General features: G+C 48.4%; 1 protein-coding gene across 1 annotated transcript; it reads right to left on the bottom strand.

The window, feature by feature from the left end:
- Positions 1 to 2,114: 2,114 nt before the first annotated feature.
- On the bottom strand, positions 2,115 to 20,195 carry LOC124708899 (probable serine/threonine-protein kinase SIS8). Its single transcript, XM_047240541.1, has 14 exons — positions 19,798 to 20,195; positions 18,818 to 19,157; positions 17,626 to 18,063; positions 17,178 to 17,281; positions 15,738 to 17,071; positions 15,424 to 15,464; positions 13,989 to 14,057; positions 13,389 to 13,489; positions 5,294 to 5,372; positions 5,095 to 5,193; positions 4,936 to 5,004; positions 3,953 to 4,002; positions 3,690 to 3,866; positions 2,115 to 2,506 (listed from the first exon to the last, which is right to left on the bottom strand). The coding sequence occupies exons 1-14, from the start codon at positions 20,193 to 20,195 to the stop codon at positions 2,392 to 2,394; spliced, it is 3,414 nt and encodes a 1,137-aa protein (XP_047096497.1). The 3' UTR covers positions 2,115 to 2,391.
- Between the last annotated feature and the right edge of the window lie 5,397 nt (positions 20,196 to 25,592).

Below are 25,592 nucleotides of genomic sequence, written 5' to 3'. Positions count from 1 at the left end.
CTGGTTGCAGGCGCACAGCCGACAAGGGACGCAGGATGCTCAACGAGTGCTTTTCCTCCCGGTATGGGCAGGGCATCTCCCACGGGGGGACGACCATTTGTGTCCGTCGGGGACAAAACGTATCGTGCCTATGTGCTTGGATGTATCCGTGGATATCGCATGGACGTCGCGAAAGAATCGCCGTAATCCGTAGATCAGTATCTAAAAAAGCAACTAATATAACACGCGAGATACGTAAATTGATGCACCAACAGATGCTGCAACCGGCGCGGTAAGATGGAGCGCGCGGCAAACGCTATCTCGCGCACTATATCTACGCGCCCGGCGCGCGGCATAAATCGGGCGCAGAAACAACTACCATTTTTTACAACTCCAAAATTTAGAGCTTCTGTTGGAGGTGGATATAGCCGCACGCGCGAAACAGGAATGAAGCGTGTTGTAAAGTGCTTTTACAGCGTCAAAGTTTAGCGCGACTGTTAGGCATCTCCAACGCTCTATTTCGAAAATTTTCGTTTAGAAAATATGGATGCATCTATGAGGCGAACACAAAAGTTATTGTATCGACCCAACGGTGTGCATGGCCTTGGACTCCCTCGGGAAGTGGAAAACCAGGTGTACAACGAGTGTGAGGTAGTAGACCTCCACCCCAACGTCGCGCTTGCAGGTGCTAGGCGAGGGAGCGAGGAGGTCAAGAAGGGGCAAAACCGCGCCGATGGCGGCACGGTTCTGCTCCATAAGCCCAAAGAGCGCACCAGCCGCGTACTCACGCGCCTTCGGAGGAGCTGAGTCGTCGTCTGACTAAAGCACCTCGACAAGCACCCACACATACGATCGCACCGTGTTCGCCGGTTGAGGAGAGGTTGACAAGCGCGGCGGCCACGACGGCATGCGTGTTGGATGGTCGGGGGATCAGCAGCATACGTCAGAGCACCGCGAGCAGCCGCGCCGTGGGAGGGCGCTCTCCCGCGTGCCTTCCCGAAGCATATGAAAAGCTCACACGCCCATCGCCGTTGTGCGAGTAGAGCAACCATGGATCCACCGTCACCGCCTTCGCGCTCTCGTCAGCCTACGCATCCCCATGTAGAGGAAGATGGGAGGAGAGAGGAGAGATGGGAGAGGGTGACATGTGGGTTCAGGCGCACGGACAACGCATTCCAATCGTATTATTGGTCCGCAAATGCATCGGTCCAACAAATAAAACTACCCTTCTGGAGGCATTTTTTCTCCACGAGGAACGTGTCCGTTTGGGTCGAACCCTAAAGATGCACTTAGGCCAGCAGAGATGAACACACATTTCCACGGTTCTAGGATGTACACCCTCCGTTCACTAATATAAGACGTTTTTGACAGTTTTAAAGTAGACTAGATGCAAAACAAAAGGAGTAAACTTACACATCAAATTGATTGGATACAAACAAAAGTGAGTAAATTGATTAGATACAATGAGTGAACCTATAAAATGACTTAAACGCCTTGTAAAACTGTACGGTGGGAGTTACAGTTAAGCAAGTTCGGTTAGCGTACCAATCTTACTGCGTCCACAATATGCCTAGTTACAGCAGCAGATCTCTCTGTCCCTGCCGTGAGTCATGACGAAGACAACTAGGAGCAACCCAACTGCCTGAGCACGACTGTTATTGCAAATATGAGCATGTACGAAAAATAGAGAAATGTAGGAACTTGTTGGAGTGCACCTTTGGCACCTACTTTCAGTGGTAAATGCATATAGTTCATGAGTAGCAAAGAATCAATTAGCACTCTACTCTATACGATGTTTTTGTACACTTGTTACAGCAACAAATGAGAAAAAGAAAGAAAATAGAAGAGTCAAAACTGCCGCTGTAAAGAGTTGTGATTTTTTTACTACAAGCAACAGGTTCTTTTTTCGCAGTCTAACCGCCAATTCTGACAAATTTGCCATGGTGTGATATACACAAGGCCCTGCCAGGGTACCTCTTGTTGCGCAAGGTGAGTATCAATAGGATCTTCTGTTGAATAACATTAATCAGCCAGCTTTGGGTGGAGGGCATAAGGCATGACCACACCAACACTGATATCTGAGATCAGATGGTTTTGCCCAACATCACTGTTTTGCAAGATTTGCTCTCCTTTTGCCTTCACTTTCCCTTGATGGATATGTTTATCTGTACTCCCTTTCACCCCACAAATGGACTGACGCAGTAATGCTGTGAAGGTCTCTGCCAGTTTCAATGGAAATTTACAGCTGTAATTGGAGGGCAAAACGGACGAAATTTCACCTTTTCCATCACCGAATTTGTTGCTATACAAAAAATTGTGTAGTTACAGATGGGCAGCTGCTGGAAGGCAGGAGAGACCAATGCATTCGTTTTTGTTTGTGTTGTCAGCTGATATTCATCTCCATTTTTTTCCTTACTCATCCGTTTGCTGTACTCTCTGTCTTCTTGGTTGGTTGGCAGACAAATTTTTCAATACCCGTTTTAAGGCAACCATGATCTCTGCAAATGATGGACGTACCTTTGGGTCTCTACAATCAGACAAAATAAGAATATATAATTGAGACCATATGCTTATATGTAAAAAAGTTCGAGATATATATAAGACTGATAAAAAGGCAGAGAACATAAGAATCACAAGTTGGAGACATATGACTGATAGACAGAAGAAAAGGTAATAAGCAGCATGGCTAATCTACACTCAAAACAGTAACATGTACTATACCTCCGTTCCAATGAATAAGGCGTATAAATTTAGTCAAAAGACAAAGCTTACTAAGATTAACCAAAGATATAGAAGAAAATATCAATATCTACAATATTACATAGATATTTTTGAAAATATATTTTATGGTGGATCTATTAACAATTTAACATTGATAATAACATTGGTCAAACTTAGAAGATATTGAATATTGACTAAATTTACACGCCTTATTCACGGAAACGGATGGAATGCCACTTTCTTGAAATCATGGCTATGGTCATCTGCCATTTTAGTATATACTATCAGATAACAATGTAGTATAGTAATAACTAATTTATATACCAAGTATGGCGTAGAGTGGGGTAATCTATGAATTCAATGTGAATTTCAGAGTGGCTTCCTTTGCTTGCACCATTTTACAGGTGCAAATATTATAGGAACTACTAACAATATATCATGCAAGCAGAAAGAGAAATATGTTATCTGAACAACTTTACAAGATTTTGACTTCTGAAAAGGAAACTAGCAAATTACAACAAACTTGAAAATTCAATTATCCCAGTTAATGTGTAATCTAAAACTTTAATGTGTATGAAACAACAGAAAGAGAAACATAATGTTTGCAGGCGACTACACTCTTTTTCTAGTGTAAAAAAGAAGACAAGCTTTTCGTTAGGTATGATAAGTGCGCTTTTAGAAAAAATACTGAAGTTCGAATTAGTGGGTGAAGCATTCAAACTGAATCGTAAATACATCTCTCACCAGTAGCTCAGTTTTTTTAGTTTGGATGTTCAAGTATGGGTTTTCACATATGGTTGTATAGTTCCCATGCAACATGCATCGTGAGAAATATGCATTGCACAATGCATGGTTGCTAATGTAACTATGACGCGACTAGCAAAATACACAAGACCTTGAAAAGACTAGCATGTTGCAGCAAAATAATATTCTATTAGATAATGATGTATATGTTCATTAAAAAACATAGCAAGTTAGAGCATACTAACGTCTGCCAGCATTTCTCTATTATCTCTGCTACGGTGGGATCCACACCGGCTGGAATGTCAAGACGTCGTTGCTGAAAACCAACAGCTCCAACAACTTGCATGGGATTCATACCTTCCCATGGCTGTAACAAAGTACAAAGTTCCCATAATATAACCCCATAACTGAAAACGTCACACCTGCAATGTATTGAAGGGTAAACAAATCATTTGTCAAATAAAGTAAGGTAAAAGCACACAAATGAGAGATCAACATAAGAACTTACTTCTCATCCGATGGTTCATTTCGAAGTACTTCTGGTGCCATCCACTCAGCCTGCAATCGATGCAGGTGGTCAGTAACCTGTAGAAGTATTTAACCTAAAACCATCTATGAGATCAGCAAACTTCTATGCTTAAGAGTACCGAGATGTGAGAATAGAAAAGTTCTAGATCAAAAATTGATTGCTAGCTTGACCATAGTACAGTAAACACAGAGTCAGGGGCCAGTTAAAGCAGCTGTGCCTGAGCATCTATGAGAAAAATGCCATATCAAGGCTGTCTGTTCTTGTTCATATAGTGATATTTCATTATCTGACCATTCTTCCAACCCGTGTCAGTCCCAGACCTACAGGAATGCAAATATAGCCGTAGAGTAACTAGTAACTATGCGTAACCAAATGATGAATCGATAAACAAAATCAACTAGACAGGAACCAACTTGTGCTTTAGCTTTTATTCAGGTTCTTTTGTGTAATATAAAGAAAGCCCTAATGTAACATCTTTACCTTTTGTAAGCCTCTCCCTAAATCTGTGGTGTACCAAACCCATTCAATGCAATCTAGAGGTCTTTTGCCTCACAAATATATTGAAGTTTAAAGAAGATTCATATCATAATAAATCGAAGCAAGAGTCCCAAATATGCTTCTGGGCCTGGCCAACAAGTCAACCTTCTCTTAAGCCCTCAAGCTATACTTGCGCTAATCACTAAAATTGAGTCTAATAGCATTAATTTTTCCTATAATTACGTTTGCTAACCAACTTTCTTCTATTTCCACAGCTATCCCCAGCAGGTTATAAAATATAAGTCCGGTGCAGCAAAGGTCAGCAAGCACAAACTGAGCACATATCACGGTGAAATAAATAAGTTCACACAAAAAGCAGAACCAACACATAATCTGTATATCTATTCCTGCTTTTCCCACAAAAAGGTTTCTTATTCTCATACAGGTAAAAAAGTTTGATTGAAGATAATCAGAAGCAAGCTTACTGTTCCAGCTGTGGATCTTGAGGAAAGGAAGGTATCATGCTTTATACGTGATAAACCAAAATCACAAACCTAAACAATAAAAAGATGAAAATGGTTAGACAGGCAGAAATGCCACAAAGAATCAAAAACCTCTCACTGTTGGCTGGACCTGCTTATTACCTTGACTACCCAATTCTTGTCAACAAGTAGGTTTGGAGACTTCAGATCTCGATGAACTACAACAGGGGTGCAGTTGTGCAAATAATTCATACCACGGGCCTAGGAAAATAAGATCCAAGCACCAACTTAGAAAAGATTGTCAAATTCAGCCCAATGTTCTTCACATGAGTGAACTAGGATAACAAAGACCCATGCATACCACATCAAGTGCCATCCTTATACGTTTTTTTTCATCCAATTGGTTGTTGGGGCGACGGATCAACCGGAACAAACTACCTCTGCATTGTCAGTATCACAGTTAGCAATAATGGTAGTCAACAAGTCCAGAAATCTAGAGATCAAATAGTAAGATCATGACAACCAAAACCTGAAGAAAGCTTAAAGATACTCCCTTAAGAGTCATGATAAAGTCCTTTTGGAAACGGACATGGTATTGTGTCGGGGGATTACCCCCGGTAGGTCAAGAGTGTGCCAAGCTTGGCTAAGTAAGATAGCCAGAAACCGGTTTACACAGGTAATCCCGACATGGTCGTTTCTAACTAAAGATACCAGAGAACCGGCATAAGATACTGGCATAAACTAAACCAGATTATGATGGCATAGTTTAACAGTGTTGGTTGAAACAATCCGGTATACCAGGAGGGGTATACCGGAGTAAAGGCAACCGGTGATATCTAAGCCGGAGATATGCCCAAGAGGAGAAATTGAGATACAAAGGGTAAGAAGCCGGTCCTCACGGATAAAGATACCGGAGAACCGGCATAAGATACCGAAGAACCGGCTTAAGATACCGGAGAACCGGCATAGGCTCAACGATAGCATGTCGGCGCTGCAATCAAAGATTCCCTTAAGGTCCAAAGGACAAGATGAGCGAAGCAGTTCAGCTTTAATCAAAGCCCTGACGTCAAAATAGAAGATGACGAAAAAGATACCGGAGGAGGTCATCAGCCCATGATTAAAGACAGAAGCGTCATCCCTGAAGCCAAAGTAGCTTTATAAAGTAGCTTAGGTCAGCAAAGATACCCCTAGGGTTCCTTCTCTTGTAAGCCTCCTCTCCCCTATATAAGGAGAGGAGGGGCACCCCTGCGCGGGACGATCAACACTAGGATAGAGGTGCTCACCTTGTACTCCGTACCATCTTCAACCTCTGGCCATTTTGGCCAAGTTCATCAATACAAGATCTTGAGTTCATCGCTCTTTCTCCCTTAACCTTCCCCCTCACCCGGATCCCCTTGCGTACATCCGGCCCCAACTTAAGCCATCCCATGGCATCTGTCTTGACACCACCACGACATATTGAGGGGTGGGAAAAACGGTCTCACAGTTTAACTGGTTTTTACTACTTCCTCCGATCCATAGTAAGTCTCGGAGCTTTAATTAAAAAAAATCACACTAAACTGGATCGATATTTATTATGGATCAGAGGGAGTTGTCCATTTTTTTGCACTAAACTGGAAGTTGGGATTGATTTTGTGAAGGAGATGAACTAGCTCCCTCTAGCCAGTTTCCACGGTTTGTACGGTGTGAGATTTTGCACAGCCCTAATGGTATTCAAGATGACACTTTGACCATCAGTTTGGTGCTACTGAATATTTCTTTATAGATGATAAAACCTTAAAATGTGACTGATGCAGATTGTAAAAAAAAAACTAAATTGTGACTCAGAGCGAGTATATGTGTACCTAATATGCCAACATCTTTTTGTTGTCTCAGTCTGGTCCTGCAACATACATCAGTTCTCAAATATTCTTCCACATTCACTTCTGTATTTTCTGTTACATACAACCTCTGTATTTGTTGTTACCTACTGCGAATTAGCTGCTCCTATGAGCAGGGATCCCTATTTTTCTAAGAACATGTGTTTGAAACCAACACGTGGAAGTATTATGGTACAATCTGTCTGTTCTGTAGAGAACAAGTGAAAGAACGTAATAGCGCACGATACAGTACTTGGCTTCTCCACAATACAGATGAATGTAATCATGAATTTTGGTGGGTGTTTAAGGCATTGCATGTACTGATGGAGGAGCTTGGTGCCAAAAGATGCATTGGGAGCTATGTACAAAGAGAAACAAAGAAGCTGGACGCAAGAGAGGGAGAGAAATATGACAACATGTGTTATGGTCGGTCTGACCTATACACGCAAGAAGCCCACTAGTGGCTAGTTGTGGGCTTAGCCCAAGTAAATTAGGGGCTTAGCCCAAGTAAATTAGGGTTTAGAGGAGGCCGTCCTCCTATATAAACACATGTACCCTTCGTGATTAATGAGACAAATATTCAGTATCATACTGTCTCGTCTCCTGAAGGGAGACGGGAAACCCCTTGCGCCCAGCCGCACCCAACCCTAGCCGCCGCCTCCTTCCTCCGCGCCGGCGCCCAGCCGCCGGCGCCGAGCCCTCCAGCCTCTCCGCCCTCACTTCCACCCTTACAACCTCCGCCCTAGACCCGATAGAACCCTAGCCCCTACCACTTTGGTATCAGATTGCCTAGGTCTAATGAGCTCCAACAGCCTCCCCGTCGACCCCATCACCGCCACGACCGCCGCCGCCACCAACACCACCCCCGCCACCTCCGCCGCCATGACAGGCGCCCACGCGCCGCCGGGGGCCGCCGCCGCCGCTGCCATCCAGGCCGCCGCCGCCGCCCCCACGGGCCTCGACCTCCTGCCCGCTACACTGGCGGACCTCGCCGACAGTCTCCGCGCCATCCGCTTCGAGCTCGCGGAGATCAAAGCCGGCCGGCACCCGCCGCCCCCACCGGCCGCCGTCCCGGCCCCGTCCGCCACCCCGACACCCCCGCCTCCGTCGCCGCGCAAGGGCCGCCCCGCGTGGTGGCCGCCATCGCCCTCGCCAATCCCCACATGGACCGACGCGTCGCCCGTCTACAATCGGGGACCGCGGCGCGGACGACGGTTCACGCAGCCCGCCCACACCTTTGGCGGTCCCGGCGGGTTTGCTGCCCCTTCGCCGAGAGCACGTCCTTCACCCCGGGCTGCCGGGAGGGCACCTACGGGGTCACGCCTCGGCGCAGCAGCCGCCCCGCTTCACCAAGCCGGAGTTCGCCACCTACGACGGCGCCACCGACCCCCGAACCGGCCGAACCGGTGCGAGCAGCTTCTTTCGGGGGCAGCGGACGCCGCCGCCGACCGCACATGGATCGCCTCCTATCACCTACGGGCGCCGCGCGAGCTTGGTACTACGCCCTCGAGCGAGACGAGGGCGGGATGCCGTCCCGGGAGCGCTTCCGCGACCCGTGCCTCCGCCGGTTTGGGCGGACCCTCCGCGAAGCCACCTCGCCGAGCCGGGACGCCTCGCCTTCACCACCACGGTCCAGGACTTCGCCGACCGCTTTCGGGCGCTCGCGTGCCATGCCCCGGCGTCTCGGCGCGGCAGCCGCGCCGATCTCTTCGTCGGCGGCCTCCCCGACTACATCCGCGTCGACGTCGAGATGCGCGAGCTCGCGGACCCGCGGACGGCCATGTACTACGCACGGGCCTACGAGCAGCGCGCCATCGCCATGCAGCAGGTCTACGCGCAACGTGGCAGCGCTCGTCCCGCGCTCCGACCCGCCCTGACGCCCACCGGCCCGCCGCGCCCCGCGCCGGCCGCTGCGCCCGCGGGCCCTCCTACGCCGACTCGCCCCTTCAAGCGGCTGACGTCTGCGAAGCAGCTCGAGCGGCGCCGCAAGGGGCTGTGCTTCAACTGCGACGAGCAGTACGCGCCGGGCCACACGTGCGCCCGCCTCTTCTACCTGGAGACCGTCGATGACGCCGACGTGGAGGTCCTCACCGCCGAGCTCGCGGCCGCCACCGTCACTGAGGCCGGTGTCACGACCTATGCGCCGGTCGACGCGTCCGCCTTCGTCGTCTCTCTTCATGCTATGGCGGGCATCAAGACGGCAAAGACGATGCTGCTCCCGGTGACGATCAATGGGGAGCGTCTCACGGCGCTGGTGGACACGGGCTCGACGCACAACTTCCTGTCCAACACCGCCATGCGCCGCCTCGCTCTCCGGCTCGGCGGGATCGGAGAAGTACAGCGTCACCGTCGCCAACGGGGACCGTCTTACGTGCCGGGCGTGGCGCGACGAGTTCCCGTGCTCGTAGGCGACGAGCCGTTCTCCATCGACCGCGTCGGCATCGACTTGGGCTGCTACGACTTCATCCTCGGCCTCGACTTCCTGAGCACCTTAGGCCCCATCCTGTGGGACCTCGACGTGTTGTCCCTCATATTCTGGCGCGAGGGCGGCCGCCGTGTTCACTGGACGGGCTTGGGCAGCACTGGCGCATCCCCGCAGCTCCACCTGATGGCCGCCGCGCTTGACGAGGCGCATCCGCTCCTGGCCGACTTACTGCAGCAGCACGGCGACCTCTTCGGCTTCGGCGCCGTCCTTCACCAGGGCGAGGGGCCACTCGCTTTCTTCAGCCGCACCTTCGCCGCGCGCCACCACAAGCTCGCCGCATATGAGCGCGAGCTGATCGGGCTGGTCCAGGCGGTGCGCCACCGGCGGGCGTATCTTTGGGGCCGGACGTTCCGTGTGCGCACGAACCACTACGCACTCGAAGTTCTTGCCGGATCGGCGCCTCTCCACAGGTCGCGAAGCATCAGTGGATCAGCAAGCTCTTCGGCTTCGACTTCACCGTCGAGTACCGCCCCGGCCGCCTCAACACAGTCGCCGACGCCCTGTCCCGCCGCGACATCGACGACGCTGCGGACACGCCCACGGTTGGTGCGGCCCTCTGCATCCACTCCGGGCCATCTTTCGCCTTCATCGACGAGGTTCGCCGCGCTACTGCCGAGGCCGCGGATGCGCAGCAGCTACGCCAACGCCTGGCCGACGGCGAGCTGGCCGCGCCCTGGCGCCTGGACGAGGGACTACTCCATGGGCGCCGCATCTTCGTGCCGGATCATGGAGACTCGCGCCACCGTGCCTTCTCCTTGGCGCATTCTCGCAGTCACGAGGGCGTCCAGAGACCCCGCACCGTCTCCGCGCTGATTTTTACATTCCGGGGGATGGCGCCCGGTGCGAGACCGGTGCGGGCGTGTGTCACATGCCGGCGGAACAAGACGAGACGCTCCGTCCGGCGGGCTTACCGCAGCCGGCCGGACGTGCCGTCCCGGTGTGGGCGGACATCTCCATGGACTTCATCGAGGGGCTACCGAAGGTTGGCGGCAAGTCCGTCATCCTCACGGTGGTCGACCGCTTCTCCAAGTACGCGCACTTCATCGCCCTCGGCCATCCCTATACGGCGGCGTCCGTGGCACGCGCCTTCTTCGACGGCATCGTTCGCCTCCACGGGTTTCCGTCCTCCATCGTCGCGTGATCGTGATCCCGTGTTCATGGGTCACGTCCGGAGGGACCTCTTTGGGTTGGCGGGCGTGAAGCTCCGCATGAGCACGGCGTTTCATCCTCAGACGGACGGCCAGTCCGAGGTCGTCAACAAGATCATCGCCATGTACCTGCGTTGCATCACCGGGGATCGTCCACGAGCTTGGGTGGACTGGCTGGCGTGGACCGAGTACTACTACAACACGTCCTACCACTCCGCGCTGCACGCCACTCCCTTTAAGGTGGTCTACGGGAGGCCACCGCCGGCGATGCTTCCCTATGCGCCTAGCACGGCACGTACTGAGACGGCGGATGACCTGCTGCGTACCCGCGACGAGATACTGGTTGAGGCGCGCCAGCGACTTCTTCAGGCTCAGCAGCTGGCCAGGAGGTACTATGATGCACACCATCGCGAGGCGGAGTTTGCGGTGGGCGACCGGGTCCGGCTACGCCTTCTTCACCGGACGACCCAGTCCTTGGACCCGCGCTCCAGGCGCAAGTTGGGACCTCGTTACGCCGGTCCCTTCCATGTGCTGGAGCGCATCGGCACGCTCGCCTACCGTTTTGAGCTGCCAGCGGGCTCGCGCCTCCACGACGTCTTCAACGTTGGCCTCCTGAAGGCCTACCGTGGCGACCCTCCGTCTGCACCACCAGCTCTTCCACCTACTTCGGATGGGCGTCTCGAGCCTGCCCCGGCGAGCGCGGCTAGCGTGATGAAGGCCCGACGAGCCGACGTGGTGTTTGGCACGTCTTGGTGCATTGGACGAGGCATGCCGGAGGACGAGGCAACTTGGGAGAAGCTTGAAGATCTCCGCCAGCCAGCTTCGAAGTTCGGCTCGAGGACGAGCCGTTTGAGAAGGCGGGGAGAGATGTTATGGTCGGTCCGACCTATACACGCAAGAAGCCCACTAGTGGCTAGTTGTGGGCTTAGCCCAAGTAAATTAGGGGCTTAGCCCAAGTAAATTAGGGTTTAGAGGAGGCCGTCCTCCTATATAAACACATGTACCCTTCGTGATTAATGAGACAAATATTCGGCATCATACTCGTCTCGTCTCCCCGAAGGGAGACGGGAGACCCCTTGCGCCCAGCCGCACCCAACCCTAGCCGCCGCCTCCTTCCTCCGCGACGGCGCCCAGCCGCCGGCGCCGAGCCCTCCAGCCTCTCCGCCCTCACTTCCACCCTTACAACCTCCGTCCTAGACCCGGTAGAACCCTAGCCCCTACCAACATGATCTGCCAAATTTCAAATTAACAAACAATATGTATAATCTAGATCCAAAGAGGTAGCAAGAGTGTTTCTTTGTGCTCCAACTGTATATAAACCAGACCTGGGATTAGTTACCGCCTATCTGTATGTGAGATTCTTTTACCAATACAAACCAAACCAGAGAACAAATACAAAAACTTCATACATTATTGCAGAAGTATTGGGCAACTGTGTGCTATCTCTGAGGCACCCAGGTGCACACTCTTACTTATTTGCTGTCGACTACATTTGAGCCAAGACTTAAATAAATACAAGTGGATTCTTACTAGGCTATGGACTCGAACTTGGATTTTCATTGGTCTAAAATACACGCTCTCCAACAAAGTCTCTCAAGAGTTTCCGTTAGGAGATTATTTGCTACTCCATCCATCTATGAGCTTGTCTCAAGTCAAACCAAGTTTACAGAGAAAATATATTAGTCCCACTGATCCATAATAAGTGTCGGGGTTTAATTCAAGTTTAAGCTAATTTGATCTAAAACCCCAATACTTATTATGGATCGGAGGGAGTAACATGGATCAATAGATGAGTGAGTAGTCTTCTGCATTGATCGTGTATTTCCAACTAGTTGTTTTGTTCCTTCAAAAGCTTATACAAAAGATCGAGTAGCTATAATTTTTTCACAAGGTTGATTCGTAGAACTAAAACCGAGTACATGATGTGCGATTTTAGTACTACTAGGCACAAGGAGGAGGAGGAGGTTAGCCTGGATGGGCAGGTGGTGCCTCAGAAGGACACCTTTCGATACTTGGGGTCAATCCTGCACAAGGATGGGGATATTGATGAAGATGTGAACCACCGGATCAAAGCCGGATGGATGAAGTGGCGCCAAGCTTCTGGCATTCTTTGTGATAAGAGAGTGCCACAAAAGCTAAAAGGCAAGTTCTATAGGATGGCGGTTCGACCCGCAATGTTGTATGGAGCTGAGTGTTGGCCGACTAAAAGGCGGCATGTTCAACAGTTAGGTGTGGCGGAGATGCGCATGTTGAGATGGATGTGTGGCCACACGAGGAAGGACCGAGTCTGGAATGATGATATACGAGATAGAGTTGGGGTAGCACCGATTGTGGAGAAGCTTGTCCAACACCATCTAAGATGGTTTGGGCATATTCAGCGCAGGCCTCCAGAAGCTCCGGTGCATAGTGGACGGCTAAAGCGTGCTGATAATGTCAAACTTGACATCGGAGGAGTCCGTAAAGAGAGATGAAGGACTGGGGTATCACCAAAGAACTAGCCATGGAAAGAGCCGCGTGGAAGCTTGCTATCCATGTGCCAGAACCATGAGTTGATTACGAGATCTTATGGGTTTCACCTCTAGCCTACCCCAACTTGTTTCGGAATAAAGACTTTGTTGTTGTTGATTCGTATCAAAAAAATTACACAGTGCAACAGTTTCTTCTAAGAAATTCTGGGAACAGCGCACACAAACCACCTGGTATATTCTGTTAGCCATCTTTGGGCCAAATAAACCATCTTTTAGTTCCTTATGGTACATGAGATAATAGTCTGTGAACTAATCAGTAACCACTCATCCATTTAGCAAAACAATAAAGAATGAAAGATTAGAGACAAGATACTGGATTAAGAAAATATCAAGTTCTGGGAAAAGTTGATGTGCAAGTATAACTATCCTTGGTATTGATAAATTTAGAAATGTTTGCATAAAAAGAAAAAAAATGCATCAAGGGAGTAAACCATACCTTGGAAGAAATTCAGTCAAGATAGAAAGGTTAGGTATACGAGTGACAGCACCCATAAAAAGAACAACATTGGGATGCCGCAATCTCTTCATTATTCGCACCTGTACACCAAAGAATGTCAAAAACATGTTAAGTTTAGTATATCTCCATGTGTGTTTTACTGCTGTTTTACTCATAAAAGTAGAAGATAGCAGGAAAACAAGTGAGAGCAATGAGAGCCCTATTTTCAAACAAAATCGTGAAAGTTATATGGCTTCTATTGAACGGAAATTGTATTTGGGGTTGGAGCTCAATGGACAGGTCTTAAATAATTATCAGTAGCATGAACATGATATATTGAATATGATACTGTTGCCACAGGCTACATATGTATAATCAGATCTTATCAACTCAGCCATATGTATTTCAGATGTACTATACAAGAAATTAACATCAGCCAAATGAAAGAAATGTGAAGGTTTAAATCTTTATGACCGTCTCACGGACACAATAATAATTTGTACATTCTCATTACAAAAGTAGCACACCAGTACTAAATCTATAAAAAAAAAATCCATTATGTACTCTTTGGACATTTGAGATGCAGAAAATTTAATATACCTCAGCTTTTAATTCTTCCAGAATATCACTTGAAATATCTTGCTGCAGAAATTTCTTGACTGCAACTTCCTAGAAGAGGAACATATCAGTACGATGCAAAAAGGAACATTACCAAAATGGTAGCCAAAAACATTTTAATGATCCAAAGAAAAAGAAGAGTTAAACCGGGAAGGATATTCATGTTAATTAAATCAATTAATTTTGTGCCATGTTATTTTTTTTTACTTTCACTAATTAATTCCCAAGCATCTGACAGTTCAAGTGGGCAACATGGTAACTGATTAAGGAACAGGAACTAGAGCAAAATCTTAATTGATCCATGATTATTGTTTGGCAAAAGGTAGAACAGACTCTTATCAGCACGCTGAAAACAACTATTGAAAACGGGCTGTTTGGATTGGCTTATTTCTGGCTTTTGGATTTTGGCTTACAAGCCACAAAAGTACCTAAATAAGACTTTTGGCTTTTGACTGGATATTACCTGATACTATAAGCCAAAAGCCAGAATCAAAAGAACCTATTTAGGTGCTTTTGTGGCTTATAAACCGCCAAAAGCCAGAAATAAGCCTAACCAAACACCCCTACAAAGCAGAGAGGATCAAAAGCAGAAGTGAAACAAAAGCAACAGCAGACAGGAAAACAGGCCATGCCGAGCAAGAAAAACAGGTAGTTGTGCTTAAGCACGATAGCCCAAGCTTGCATAGACATGAGGTAGCTTTCACTTGTCTTGGAAGTCCAGAGCTGCAACTGATCATACATTTGCCGAATGATATTGGCCAGGGGCAGTGATTGGTTACCAAAAATCAGCATTTTCAATGCCTTCAAAGGTGAAGGGCACAGCCAGCAAAACAAACCGGAAAGAAGATTCACATAGCGTTGCTGCTAGCTTGTGCACCATGTTCTCAAAGTAACACCGATGGTGGGCGAGCGTGAAGCCAAGTGGTTCAAAGACATTTATTGTTGGACTCTGGGCACTATCATAGTGAAGCATGATGTGGTAGATATATCCAGCTGCACACCCAAGTCTTGTTGGCCATGTTATCACAGTGTTGATGGGGGCCTTGAAAGGAAACCAGAGAACAGCCTGTGTCTCAGCGGAATGGCATGTACCGAAATACAATCACTGCACGAGGCATCCATGATTACATTATCAGAGAATATGATTTGGTGCCTGAATTACACTCAGGTGTCTAGGTGCAACGTGTGAGAAGAGTTGGGTGTTGAAGTGAAGAAGATGATTCGCCGTTGCTAAATTCTACGGTCGAAAAGTTAGACTTCATGTTGATAGTTAGCAATACTTTACTATGATATAGGAACCTCACTTTTTTCTTGATTGCAGTTAACCCCATTAGACAATAATTCAATAAGTGTAAACACATTATTCCAACTTGGTGATAATTTTGAAACACGTTGACCAACTTAAATGAAAACTTACTGTTCCATGCCATTCCCCTCTATACACTTCTCCAAAAGATCCTGATGCACAAAAGAAAAGGCTGTTAGTTGAAAAAAGTACATATTAGAATACAACATTCCACTTTATGTTGTTTCATGGGAAAGCCATGTCTTAAAGTACGAAAGAGAAAGTAGAAAAAAAGAAATAGTACAATCCAACATTATTTTTTTATTGTTCAAAGACTACAACATTATTTCAGGGTATGTTTTACTTCATTTCATGGGAAAACCATGTCTCGTGAATAATTTAGCAGAGTAAAAAATAAAAATAATTTACGGATCGAGATATTATACCTAGCCCAACACGTTCTCCCAGAGTAATTTCTTCCCACTGGATCTCGAACTCTGAGACATCATCCATAGCTATATCAGATCTTACACTTTCCGTGCCAATTGACTTGTCAGAAATCCTTTCAGCTTCGTGAGGCACATCAACCAAAGCATCTCCATGCTCAAGGGAATTTTCTTGCCCATGATCAATTTCCAGCTGATCTTTATTCCAGAAGTCATGTCCTCTATGGACTGGTCCATTTGCCTGACAACCAGGCTCCAAGTATTCGTATTGCTTAACAGCAGCGGATGTAGCAACAACTGCAGCAGCAGTGGCAGCAGCAGCAACAGGCACATCTAGTCTAATATCACTGTTAGATTTAGCTGCAGCAACAACCATTGAGGACGCAACCACTGCAGCAGTTGCAACAGCAGCAGCTGTAACAGGCATTTGCTTTATAAGTTGGAATGGATATTCTCGGGCAAGCGCAGATGGTTCATACAGAGGCAAAGAGGGATTAGTATTACCATGGAAATTCGGGGGTTGATAAACACCCATTCCCTGGACAGGTTTAAGATCCAGAGGCATCCGATAAGGAACAGCCTTTGTTTGGCGTTCATGTACAGGATGAGGTGGCAACGAAGGACCATGATCACTTTCATCATGTGATGTGGACTCAAGCTCATTCATCCTCTTTATCATTTCACCTTTTGTTTGAAACAGAGATGTGTCATACACAATTAGGTCTTTTGGCTGTTCCTTAGATTCTTCTGAAAACAAATCAGCAGGTGGCACAACTCCATTTTCTAGTAATACAGCATGAATTTTCTCAGCTAACTGGGGGTTATCTTTTGCAGCACTAATCATATACTCTGAGACATCTTTCACCTTTGTCCTCCGTACAGCTGGAGAGCTGCCCACCGCAGAGGACGAAGGTGAACTTGACTTATTTGCTGCAATCGGCTTTTCTCTGTTCTTCACAGCCCCAGTAGGGTCAGGGTCAGTACTTCTAGATTCATGGGCAACAGGAAAACTTTCACTTGCATGTGAGCCAACTGATAGTTCCCCGTATGAACTTGATTGCAAAGATCCTTGGTTACGACTCTGGCCAGTTAATGCCCCATATGGGTCCGAGTGCCCAGCATTGGTAGGTGTGGATCCTTTTGACTCATTTCCAAAAGAACCGTACACAGGAGTTGAAGCTTCACTAACAGAAGACCCCAACTGAGTGTTGTCGTCATCTTTGTCACCGTGGTGATTATCTGCAAAGAAACTTTCTTCAAATTCTTTACCCAAGTCTGCACCGTCTGAAGGAATAAGAGTACCGGGATCTGACATGAGATCGACAATGTACTCCCTGAAAAATATAAAGTATAAATCTTACGATTAATTAAAATGAACTTTCATTTTTCTCATTTCTAAAGTGGTGTATCAGAAAAAATGTGTCGAGAATTGATAAGTACCTTCCATCATTCAATTTCACAATGTTCAAGGCTCCATCGTCTGATCCAGTGTACTGCCTTCCTTTAACTAGTCGACAAGGAACAACAAGGTTGTCGGCCAACACCTGCGTTCATGTTTGCAAGTAATGGGTGTTAACATACTATACACAACTAAAGGACAATTCTTACATGGTTGATGCTTATGCTCTATGCTTATTATGTCAGGAATTCAGCATAAGGACTAGTAGGCCTACAGTAAGAATATAGCCAGGTTTTGAGCTACTGCCAGAACCAGAAGTGAGAATGAGCTCATGTCAATGTATGTACTGAACTTATAAGTGAGAACAATAAATCAGGCATTCCATTGGAGAAATAAATGGACCTTAGTATTTCGTATTGTAGATCCCATCAGTTAAAGTTCGCAATTAATAAAAGATAGATGTCTGATCACGATTGATAAGTTACTGACCTTAAAGAGCAGGGCACGGTGACGAGCCAGACCAATTGTGAGCCGGCCAAGAGGCATGACCGCACTTGTTATACTAGCTCTCAGCGAGCTGCTCATACTCTGGTACTTCAACAGCACATTTTCTGGGTCAAAAACTGGTCCACCCATGTGGTTTGCCACTAGAATAGCTAGTCTCTGAATCAAAACACGGCCAACATAATGTGAAGTTTGTGCGCGAAAGTCCGCAGCTATGACAAGTGCCTTCTGACCAAGTTCCGCCAGCTCAGAGTCTTGCGCTCTGTTGACCAATACAGCTTCTGTTTTAGCTCCATGCGAAAAAGGTTGCTCCTGCAGTTCCACCAGGGAGGGTATGGTTGGCACTGGTGGCTTTCCCCCAATGGCCCAAACGTCATAGAACCCATCCAAGATCTTGTCATCGTAGCTAAGGGCATTGAAACTCTGTGAAGCACGAAGAAATCTACCATATAAGGCAAGTAAGGAAATTGTAAGATTCACAAACATGCAGGGCAATATTCACCAAAGAGTCTATACTCTCTACTTATGGAAAATATCTGTCATGGATATTTCAGGACTATTGGTTAGGTGTTCACGCATCAGTCATTATTTCATTTGGATTTGCTACCGTGTGTAATTAGAATCCTTATCTCAGTGGACTGAGCTTAGCTGCCACAATTGCCTCAGGATGTTCTTCTTCTTTTTTACAATTGGATGCAGATCCCAGGGCTTACAGTGTAAATTGAGAATTAAGAGCTTCTCGGTTGACTGAGTCCTAGTCACCATCAAACCCAAGTCATCCGCGAACCCAGATGTGATATTCCTCAGAAACATCATTGCGCAGTAAGCAGTAAGCAGTGAAAGAAACGAGCATAGGCCATACATACAGCTAAGTTTCATAACTACACTAGCGCCTATTACTATCGTCCCTCTGATGGTTATAAATTGACCAGTTATTGAAATAATAGTATGATCATGAGCATGTCCTAGTACACGCATATTTCAGCATAGAAATGTGTGAGGAAATCTCGTTTCCACAAACCGAATATGGATGTGCTTGAGCAACCTAACCGACATGTTATGTCGTGGAAGCACGAGCGAGGCCCCATGGCAGTCGCAATGCGAACCAGGTATGAGAAATAAGCAAAATACTCCGATAAGAGATGGGCGGATGGAGAAGGTAGCACAGGCTATATACCCAGTATCGGAATGCGATGACCTCTGCCGCGGGGCTCTGTAGCGGGCATGAGCCGAGGCTGATCTGCTTGGCCACCTCGATCTGCACCGCCTCGGGGTCCTCCCGCGCGCTCATCTCCAGCGCGAGCTGCATGTGGTACTCCTCCAGCTCCACCTCCTGCTTCTCCTGCTTCTCGATCTCCCGCTGCCTGCCCTCGTTCCGCGAGTCCCGCAGCGCCGCCTCCTCGTCCTCCGCCCGCCGCTCCTCGAGCGAGGACGCCAGCGCCACCTCCTCCGCTTCCACCGCCGCCGCCGCAGCCGCCGGAAGAGGCGGCGGGCGCCCAGCTACGGAGCTGAGCCAGCTGGAGATTCCGGAGGCGTGCTTCGCGGGCTCGTGGTGGGACCCTGGTCCTCCGCCGCCTCCGCCGCCCTTTCGGGAGGAGGGCGGCGGCGCGGGCGACGAGGCGCCGTCGCCGGCGGAGTCGCCGATGTGGAGCTTCCGGAGGAAGTTCTTCATCCCGCCTCCCGCCGCCGACGCCGCCGCTCGCCGACGCTATCTGTGGTGGTGGTGGTGGTGGGGCGGCGGATCCAGCATGGCTGGCTAGCCCGGATGCGAGCAGAGGAGACGAAAACGAAATAGCTAGTGCTATTGCTAGGAGGAGGAGGCGGGTATTGACCTGCCTGCGAGCGCCCCGATGGAGCCGCATTAAGTTAACCCTGTTTATTAACTTACTACCCGGCTGCTCGCTCCGCTGCAACTTGCCGGTTGCTTGCTCCCGGCCGCGCTGTGCTCTCTCTCCTCCCCTTCAGACGATCTCTGCTGCGGCCTGCGGCCCGGGGTGCTCTTAGCATAATTGATAACTCCATGTTGGTGTTGTTGATTAAGAATCATCGTCGTTGGGCCTGATTGGTGGGCAATCTACTAATCTGCGCAATTAATAAACAAAGTTTTTCCTCGTTCGTACCAAGGAAAGTTCTCGTGCGGTGCGGGCGCGGGCGCACGGCTGGCTTCTACGACCGCGCCATGTCTCGATGACGCGTGGGGCCGCCGTGAATCCAGCGGGCATGACGTGGCCGTGACTGCTCGGAGATGGAAACTTGCACGAGAGGACATGCAGATGCAGGGAAGAAAGCGACTGCAGCGGCGCGCGTGGAGCCGGTTCACGATGGACAACTTGCTGCGAGCAGGGAGGCAACTTGGGCAGCGTCCCCCAGATCCTCGTAAACCCCGCGCGCGCGCGCGCACGAGGAGCACCAGCACCGCGCGGGCCCACGCGGCGGTGAGCGGACCGAGGACCCACGCGCGACACGGGATCGGGAGTGGGTGGGGTCAATGACTCTCGCTCCACCCGGGGCGCTGCCTGCACGCTGTGCCACTGGGTAAGGTGGCGGGGCCCCATGGAGCAGCCACTAGGCTGGTGGACCCAGGTTCGCCTTGTGGAATTTGATGAGGCCGTGTCGCGCTTGTTCCCTAGCGGAGAACCTTCTCCAGCTGGGTTTTCCAGGGGATGGGGAGCGTGAACTCGGCCCTTGCGCGCTCTGCCATGTTGCCACTCAGTCAGGTGACTATGCTTTTGGAGTTCGATAAATCCTTCCATTCTACTTTCCCACTACTACATACTCCCTCTGTCCAGAATTATCACGTACTCGTACTATTCTTCTGGATTTGGTCAAAGTCAAATTTTGTAAAGTTTGACAGATTATAGAGAGAAACACATCAGCATTTGCGGCCGTGGATACCACATGTAATCTGAAAATATACTTTATGATCATTCCAATCATTTTTGTTATGTACTGTGAATATTGAGGTCCTTTCACTGAATGTTTGGTCAAAGTTTACCGAATTCGACTTTGACTAAATTCAGAATGCAGGGTAATTATTGACGTGTGGACTATTCCATTGCAACGAATATGGCCTATATTATTTTAAAAAAATCAAACTATCTAAAGTTTGATCAAGTTTTTACAGAAAATTATTAACATGTAATAATATACAAAATCAATATCATTAAATAAATCATGAAATATATTTCATATGATATCCATGGTATACCATAACTGTTGATAGGTTTTCCTAAAAGTTTGATCAAATTTTACTTTATTTGAAAAAAAAAACGTATTCATTTGAACGGAGGGAGTATTTTGTAACCAAGGTTTATAAAAAATAAGTGATGGCACATCATACTCGCAAGCATCTTCCCTACATTTTCTCTTTCGCTTGCATACCCAAAGGTCTGAGCTATGTTCAAGGGCAGGTGTCTGACAGGCCAGCAACCTCCAAATATTTTTAGAGTGAAATACGTAGCTATGTCCTATCACTGTTCGAGTGGTGTCAGCCTAGTACTACATGTACAACAGTGCATATCTCAGCCCCAATTCTGTCACCGACGAGCGGCTTTATGCTCGCCGGAGCAACATGTATTAAGGGCATCTCCAGCGGCACGACGTAAATGGTCGCTGAGCGACCGTTTTCGTCCGCCGTGACTGGAAATGCTTCTGGGCCCTGCTCCAGTGGGGCGACGCAAAGTGACCGGCCCGTCCGCGGAGACGCAAACCTTGCCCAAATATGCGTCTCCGCGGACACTGCGCGGACGCGCCGAGCGTCCTCCATTTTTTACCCGGTCCCGCAAGTCAGCGAGAGCGAAATCGACCGCTTGGACTTGTTTCTTTTTGCCCCCTCGTTGCTTCCCTAGTGCAACGCCCCCACCCAACCCCCGCCGCCGCCGTCCGCTGCAGCGCCGCAGTACTCGCCGTCGGCACCGTTGTCGCCGCGTGGGAGAGCAGGATCGTACTCGGGGTTGGCCATATTGGTGAAGACTGTCCGTAATCCAAACTCCGAGAAGACGAGGAGGTTTGCCAAGATGCAAGAGGCTTGCAGGAAAGATGTGGAGCGTGGATTTGGTGTGCTCCAAGCTCGGTGGGCAATTGTCCGTCACCCGGCAAGAACATGGTCGCCGAAGACCATGCATGAGGTGATGACATGCTGCGTGATCATGCACAACATGATCGTTGAGAACGAGCGTCCTGATGGCCGCAATGAGAACCACTGGGATTTCCAAGGTGAGTTGGTTGCGCCAGTTTCTGGAGCTTCATCTTGGACGGACTATCTACATATGAATGTAGAAGTCACAAACGACACCGTCTCCAAACAGCTGCAGACGGATCTGATTGAGCATCAATGGACCATGGCTGGCCATGAAGATCATGCCTAGAGGAGTACTATCTTATTTTCATGTAGACTTTTTAAAATTTAAATGTAATAACTATGACTTTGTTGAATTCCTTATTTTGTTGTTTCGAAACTTCATATTTGATGCAAACGCGGAAATGCGTTGCGCCGCTGGAACCACCCCAAGGTGCAAACGGACGCGCGGACAAAAACGGTCTGTCTCGCGTCCGTCGCGCGACGCAAACGGACATTTCGGACGTCCGAAATGCGTCGCGCCGCTGGAGATGCCCTAAGTGCTTGATCGGGTCCTGCCACGGCCACTACGCTTCCCAAGCTCCACTCTGGACGCGTCTGGCCCGAGATTCTCATGACTCTAGCAACTCCGTTTCTAGCTTCCACAAGATTATAGCTCGGCAAAACCCTAGACGAGTTACTCATCCAAGCACTCGGGTCAGAGATTTTCATATACTCCCTCCATCCAACAAAGAATGTTTCAACTTTATATAAACTTAGATGCATTAGTTAGTTAGTACTACTGTAAAAGAACATGTATATTCAGACTATAAGCCGATCACTTGCATATGCAGCGTTGCAACATGCAAAAAAAAAAAAATGTAACATGTACCTCCAAAACTTGATGGAACATAACCGACCCGATTCGGAAAGTGCAACATTAATTCGGCGAAATGTGCAACCCGACCTTGATTTCAGCTAGCCACTCTTTTATGTAAAATACAATGTACTATAGTTAATGCCAAGTTGTACTTTCCTAAATCGAGTGGGACTTGAGAGGAAGAAAAATTCAAAACGGTGACAAAAGTTTTGCCCCATCTCAAAACCCCAATAAGCTAAGAACTGGTAGCTATTCTATTCTTTAATATGTTTCTGTCATCCTCGTGTGGATCTCTGTGTCTGCCGACCTCTTAACGTGTGTAACCACATTGCTTTCAGATTATTCATATCCTGCAAAATGTGGCTAAGAATCCATGCATTCAGCCTTACCAATGCTTTCTGCATTCCAAAAAAAAAAAAGGCGTGTATGTTCCATCATCAGTCACAACCTAACTATCGGATTTGAGCATAGTATAGTCAGCTTCCGTCATTTTCAGAAATTTCTAGGTGCGGGAATAAAATACTCCGTAGAAACTTTAAACGAAAATAACGTCATGAGGTGCGTATGCAATAAAACTACAGCTGAGTACTCCTAGTTGGAGCCTTCTAACATTCTATGGTGGGAAGGGTCCAAACCATGCGGCCAAGTAGCACATTCAGTCATGGACTGTTCACTGCAGATGAATATAAACCTGCATAATCCATGGAACAAGTTGTTCACTAGGAAATCCACGACGCTGGGCATGCTAAAGTCGCAACGTAGTCCATGGAAAAGTATATATGACTGAGCAAGAGGGGCACAAATGGGACATACGTGTTGTTGTCGAGTCATCTACTCGTCTAGTAGACGGCCAGCACCAAAGTTTGCACGTTGGTCTAGTCTGCACGTACTCATCCATGGCCATAGATGAGCTGGAAAAGCGCGCGTACATGACGGATGTGAAAGCTAGGATGACTGTACTATCAGCTTATCAGTCTACCTACTTCCAGTTGCTTTTAACGGGACATATTGTGCGGCCAATAATACAGGATGGCAAGTTTCTGCGAATTTTTCCCTTGGCGTCCCTGTTTACCACTAGCTTTGCTCAGAGCGCTGTCATCCCAGCTTGCTGGTAGGCTGGGTGCGGTTTGCCCAAAAGGAGACTTTGAGCTGCAGCGCTGGACATCTTATCGAGTAGATTTCAGTTCTGCCCGAGACACTAACCCATGTGCAGGTTTTCAGGCGTGCTTCAGCCGTACAGGAGTACAGGACACTTGTATTTGAGAAAAATAGGTAGTAGGAAAATCTTGGGCCCGCTTGTTTTCATAACGAATCGCATTTTCCAAAAGGGAGTTTATTTTTTAACAAATGGAATGTATTAATATTATGAAGATAACAATTGGACCTAGCCTCTCCAACAACGCAATACTCTAATAACACTAGAAGCCAAAAAAAAAGCTAAAAATGACAAGTCGTGCTGAAGTGTTTTAGTCCTTGTAGCAGCAACACAAACACCACCAAGACAACACTAGAATTCCAAGTTCTCCACAAGCAACGCCTCCAAGAAGGAAAGAGTGCACAAGCGCAATTGTCGTCTGATCAAAGATCATTGGTTTTCATCCTGAAAAAGTCTCTTCTCTGAAAACAATGTCGCCATTGCGAGACACAACCAATTAAGACCTGACCATAGATTTTTACCCTGAAAGGTAAGATGTTGAACTTCTCCTGTGTGACGCCCCCACTTGTATGCTACTGCAATGAATCCCGATCCACAAAGCAAGTTTCTCATCACCACAAAGACTTGAACCACCATTATTAGTCCTCAGATCTCGGCTTCCATGTCATTATCCGCCTCTGACTTAACAACACAACGAAAACACATGTCACATGATGGCAACACACAGCAGAGCTTCGCGCCGCTCCCCCTGAAAGCAAACGGTAGGAAAAACATGGGTGTGCATGACCGAATCTCATCCGATCTAGCAATCTCCATGCATGACTAACCCTAGGAAGTTCGCCGTCGGAGCCTTCTGTAACTCGACACTCCGGCCCGATCAAGGAGGAAAGGCATCAAGCAGGTCTTCGTCATGGCGCGAGAGTAACCTAGGACCGCCGCTTTTATTCAGGTTGAGCCCCCACGCAACAGCCATACTCGGTCGCCCGACCTACAGGAAAATTCTCGCGGATCAATGGTGGTAAGTATACTGGACTTTCGCCGCCGTAGATCGGTGTGGGATCCCAAGATCCCCCACCCAAATCCCATCAAGGTCGTCCACTTCCGGAGAGGAGGAGGTCGCTACCATGCTCGAAGTCGTTCCCTAGCTCCCTAGGCGATGCAGGTAGAGTCGCCTTTGTTGCCACACCCAGGAGGCAACATGGTGCAAGATCGGGGCCCTTACGAGCCAACTGCCACACATCGCCTCGATCTAGTCGCCACTGCCACGCACCACCACAACTAAAGGAGGGGGAGCATAATCTGCCGCCTCCCCTCCTGGCCGCAAAAACTAGTATCCCCATCGCCGCCACATCGTGCGAGCTTTGCCCGGCGACAGAGCTAGGAGGGAGGTTATGGGAGGGGCGAGGGGATCGGCAAGGGGAGCCCGGTGTGGGGTGGCGCTGCCACACCGGGGTGCGGGAGTTGGATGTGACTGGAAGTTCCAATGAACGTCATATCCCCAGCCTCCGGTATCCATTCTCCACCAGCGGACATCCATCGCCACCTTCATCGTGCCAAACCTTTGCGACCACCTTGTGTACCTCCTCGACCCCTGCTTCTTCCATTGTCGCCCATGGGGCGTCCCCAAAGGGCCATCCTCCACTATCACCATCCTCCAAGGCGCACCAAATGTGGTGCCCACTAAGAGCATCTCCATTGGTCCTCCCGTAAGTTTGTCCGGCAATAACGTAGGCAACATGCATTTCGGAGCTCCGGTAGCAGATGGGTTCAAATATTTGTGTAATGTTCACATCGGGGTCCCCAATTTAGAGGCACGTGAGAGGGAGATACATGAGAGAAGGTAGGAGAGAGAAGGAGTG

This window comes from Lolium rigidum, chromosome 1 (assembly GCF_022539505.1).
Source record: "Lolium rigidum isolate FL_2022 chromosome 1, APGP_CSIRO_Lrig_0.1, whole genome shotgun sequence".
Classification (NCBI taxonomy): Eukaryota; Viridiplantae; Streptophyta; class Magnoliopsida; order Poales; family Poaceae; genus Lolium; species Lolium rigidum.
The sequence above is the reverse complement of the archived record's forward strand: the minus strand, read 5'-3'. Positions and strand labels throughout refer to the sequence as shown.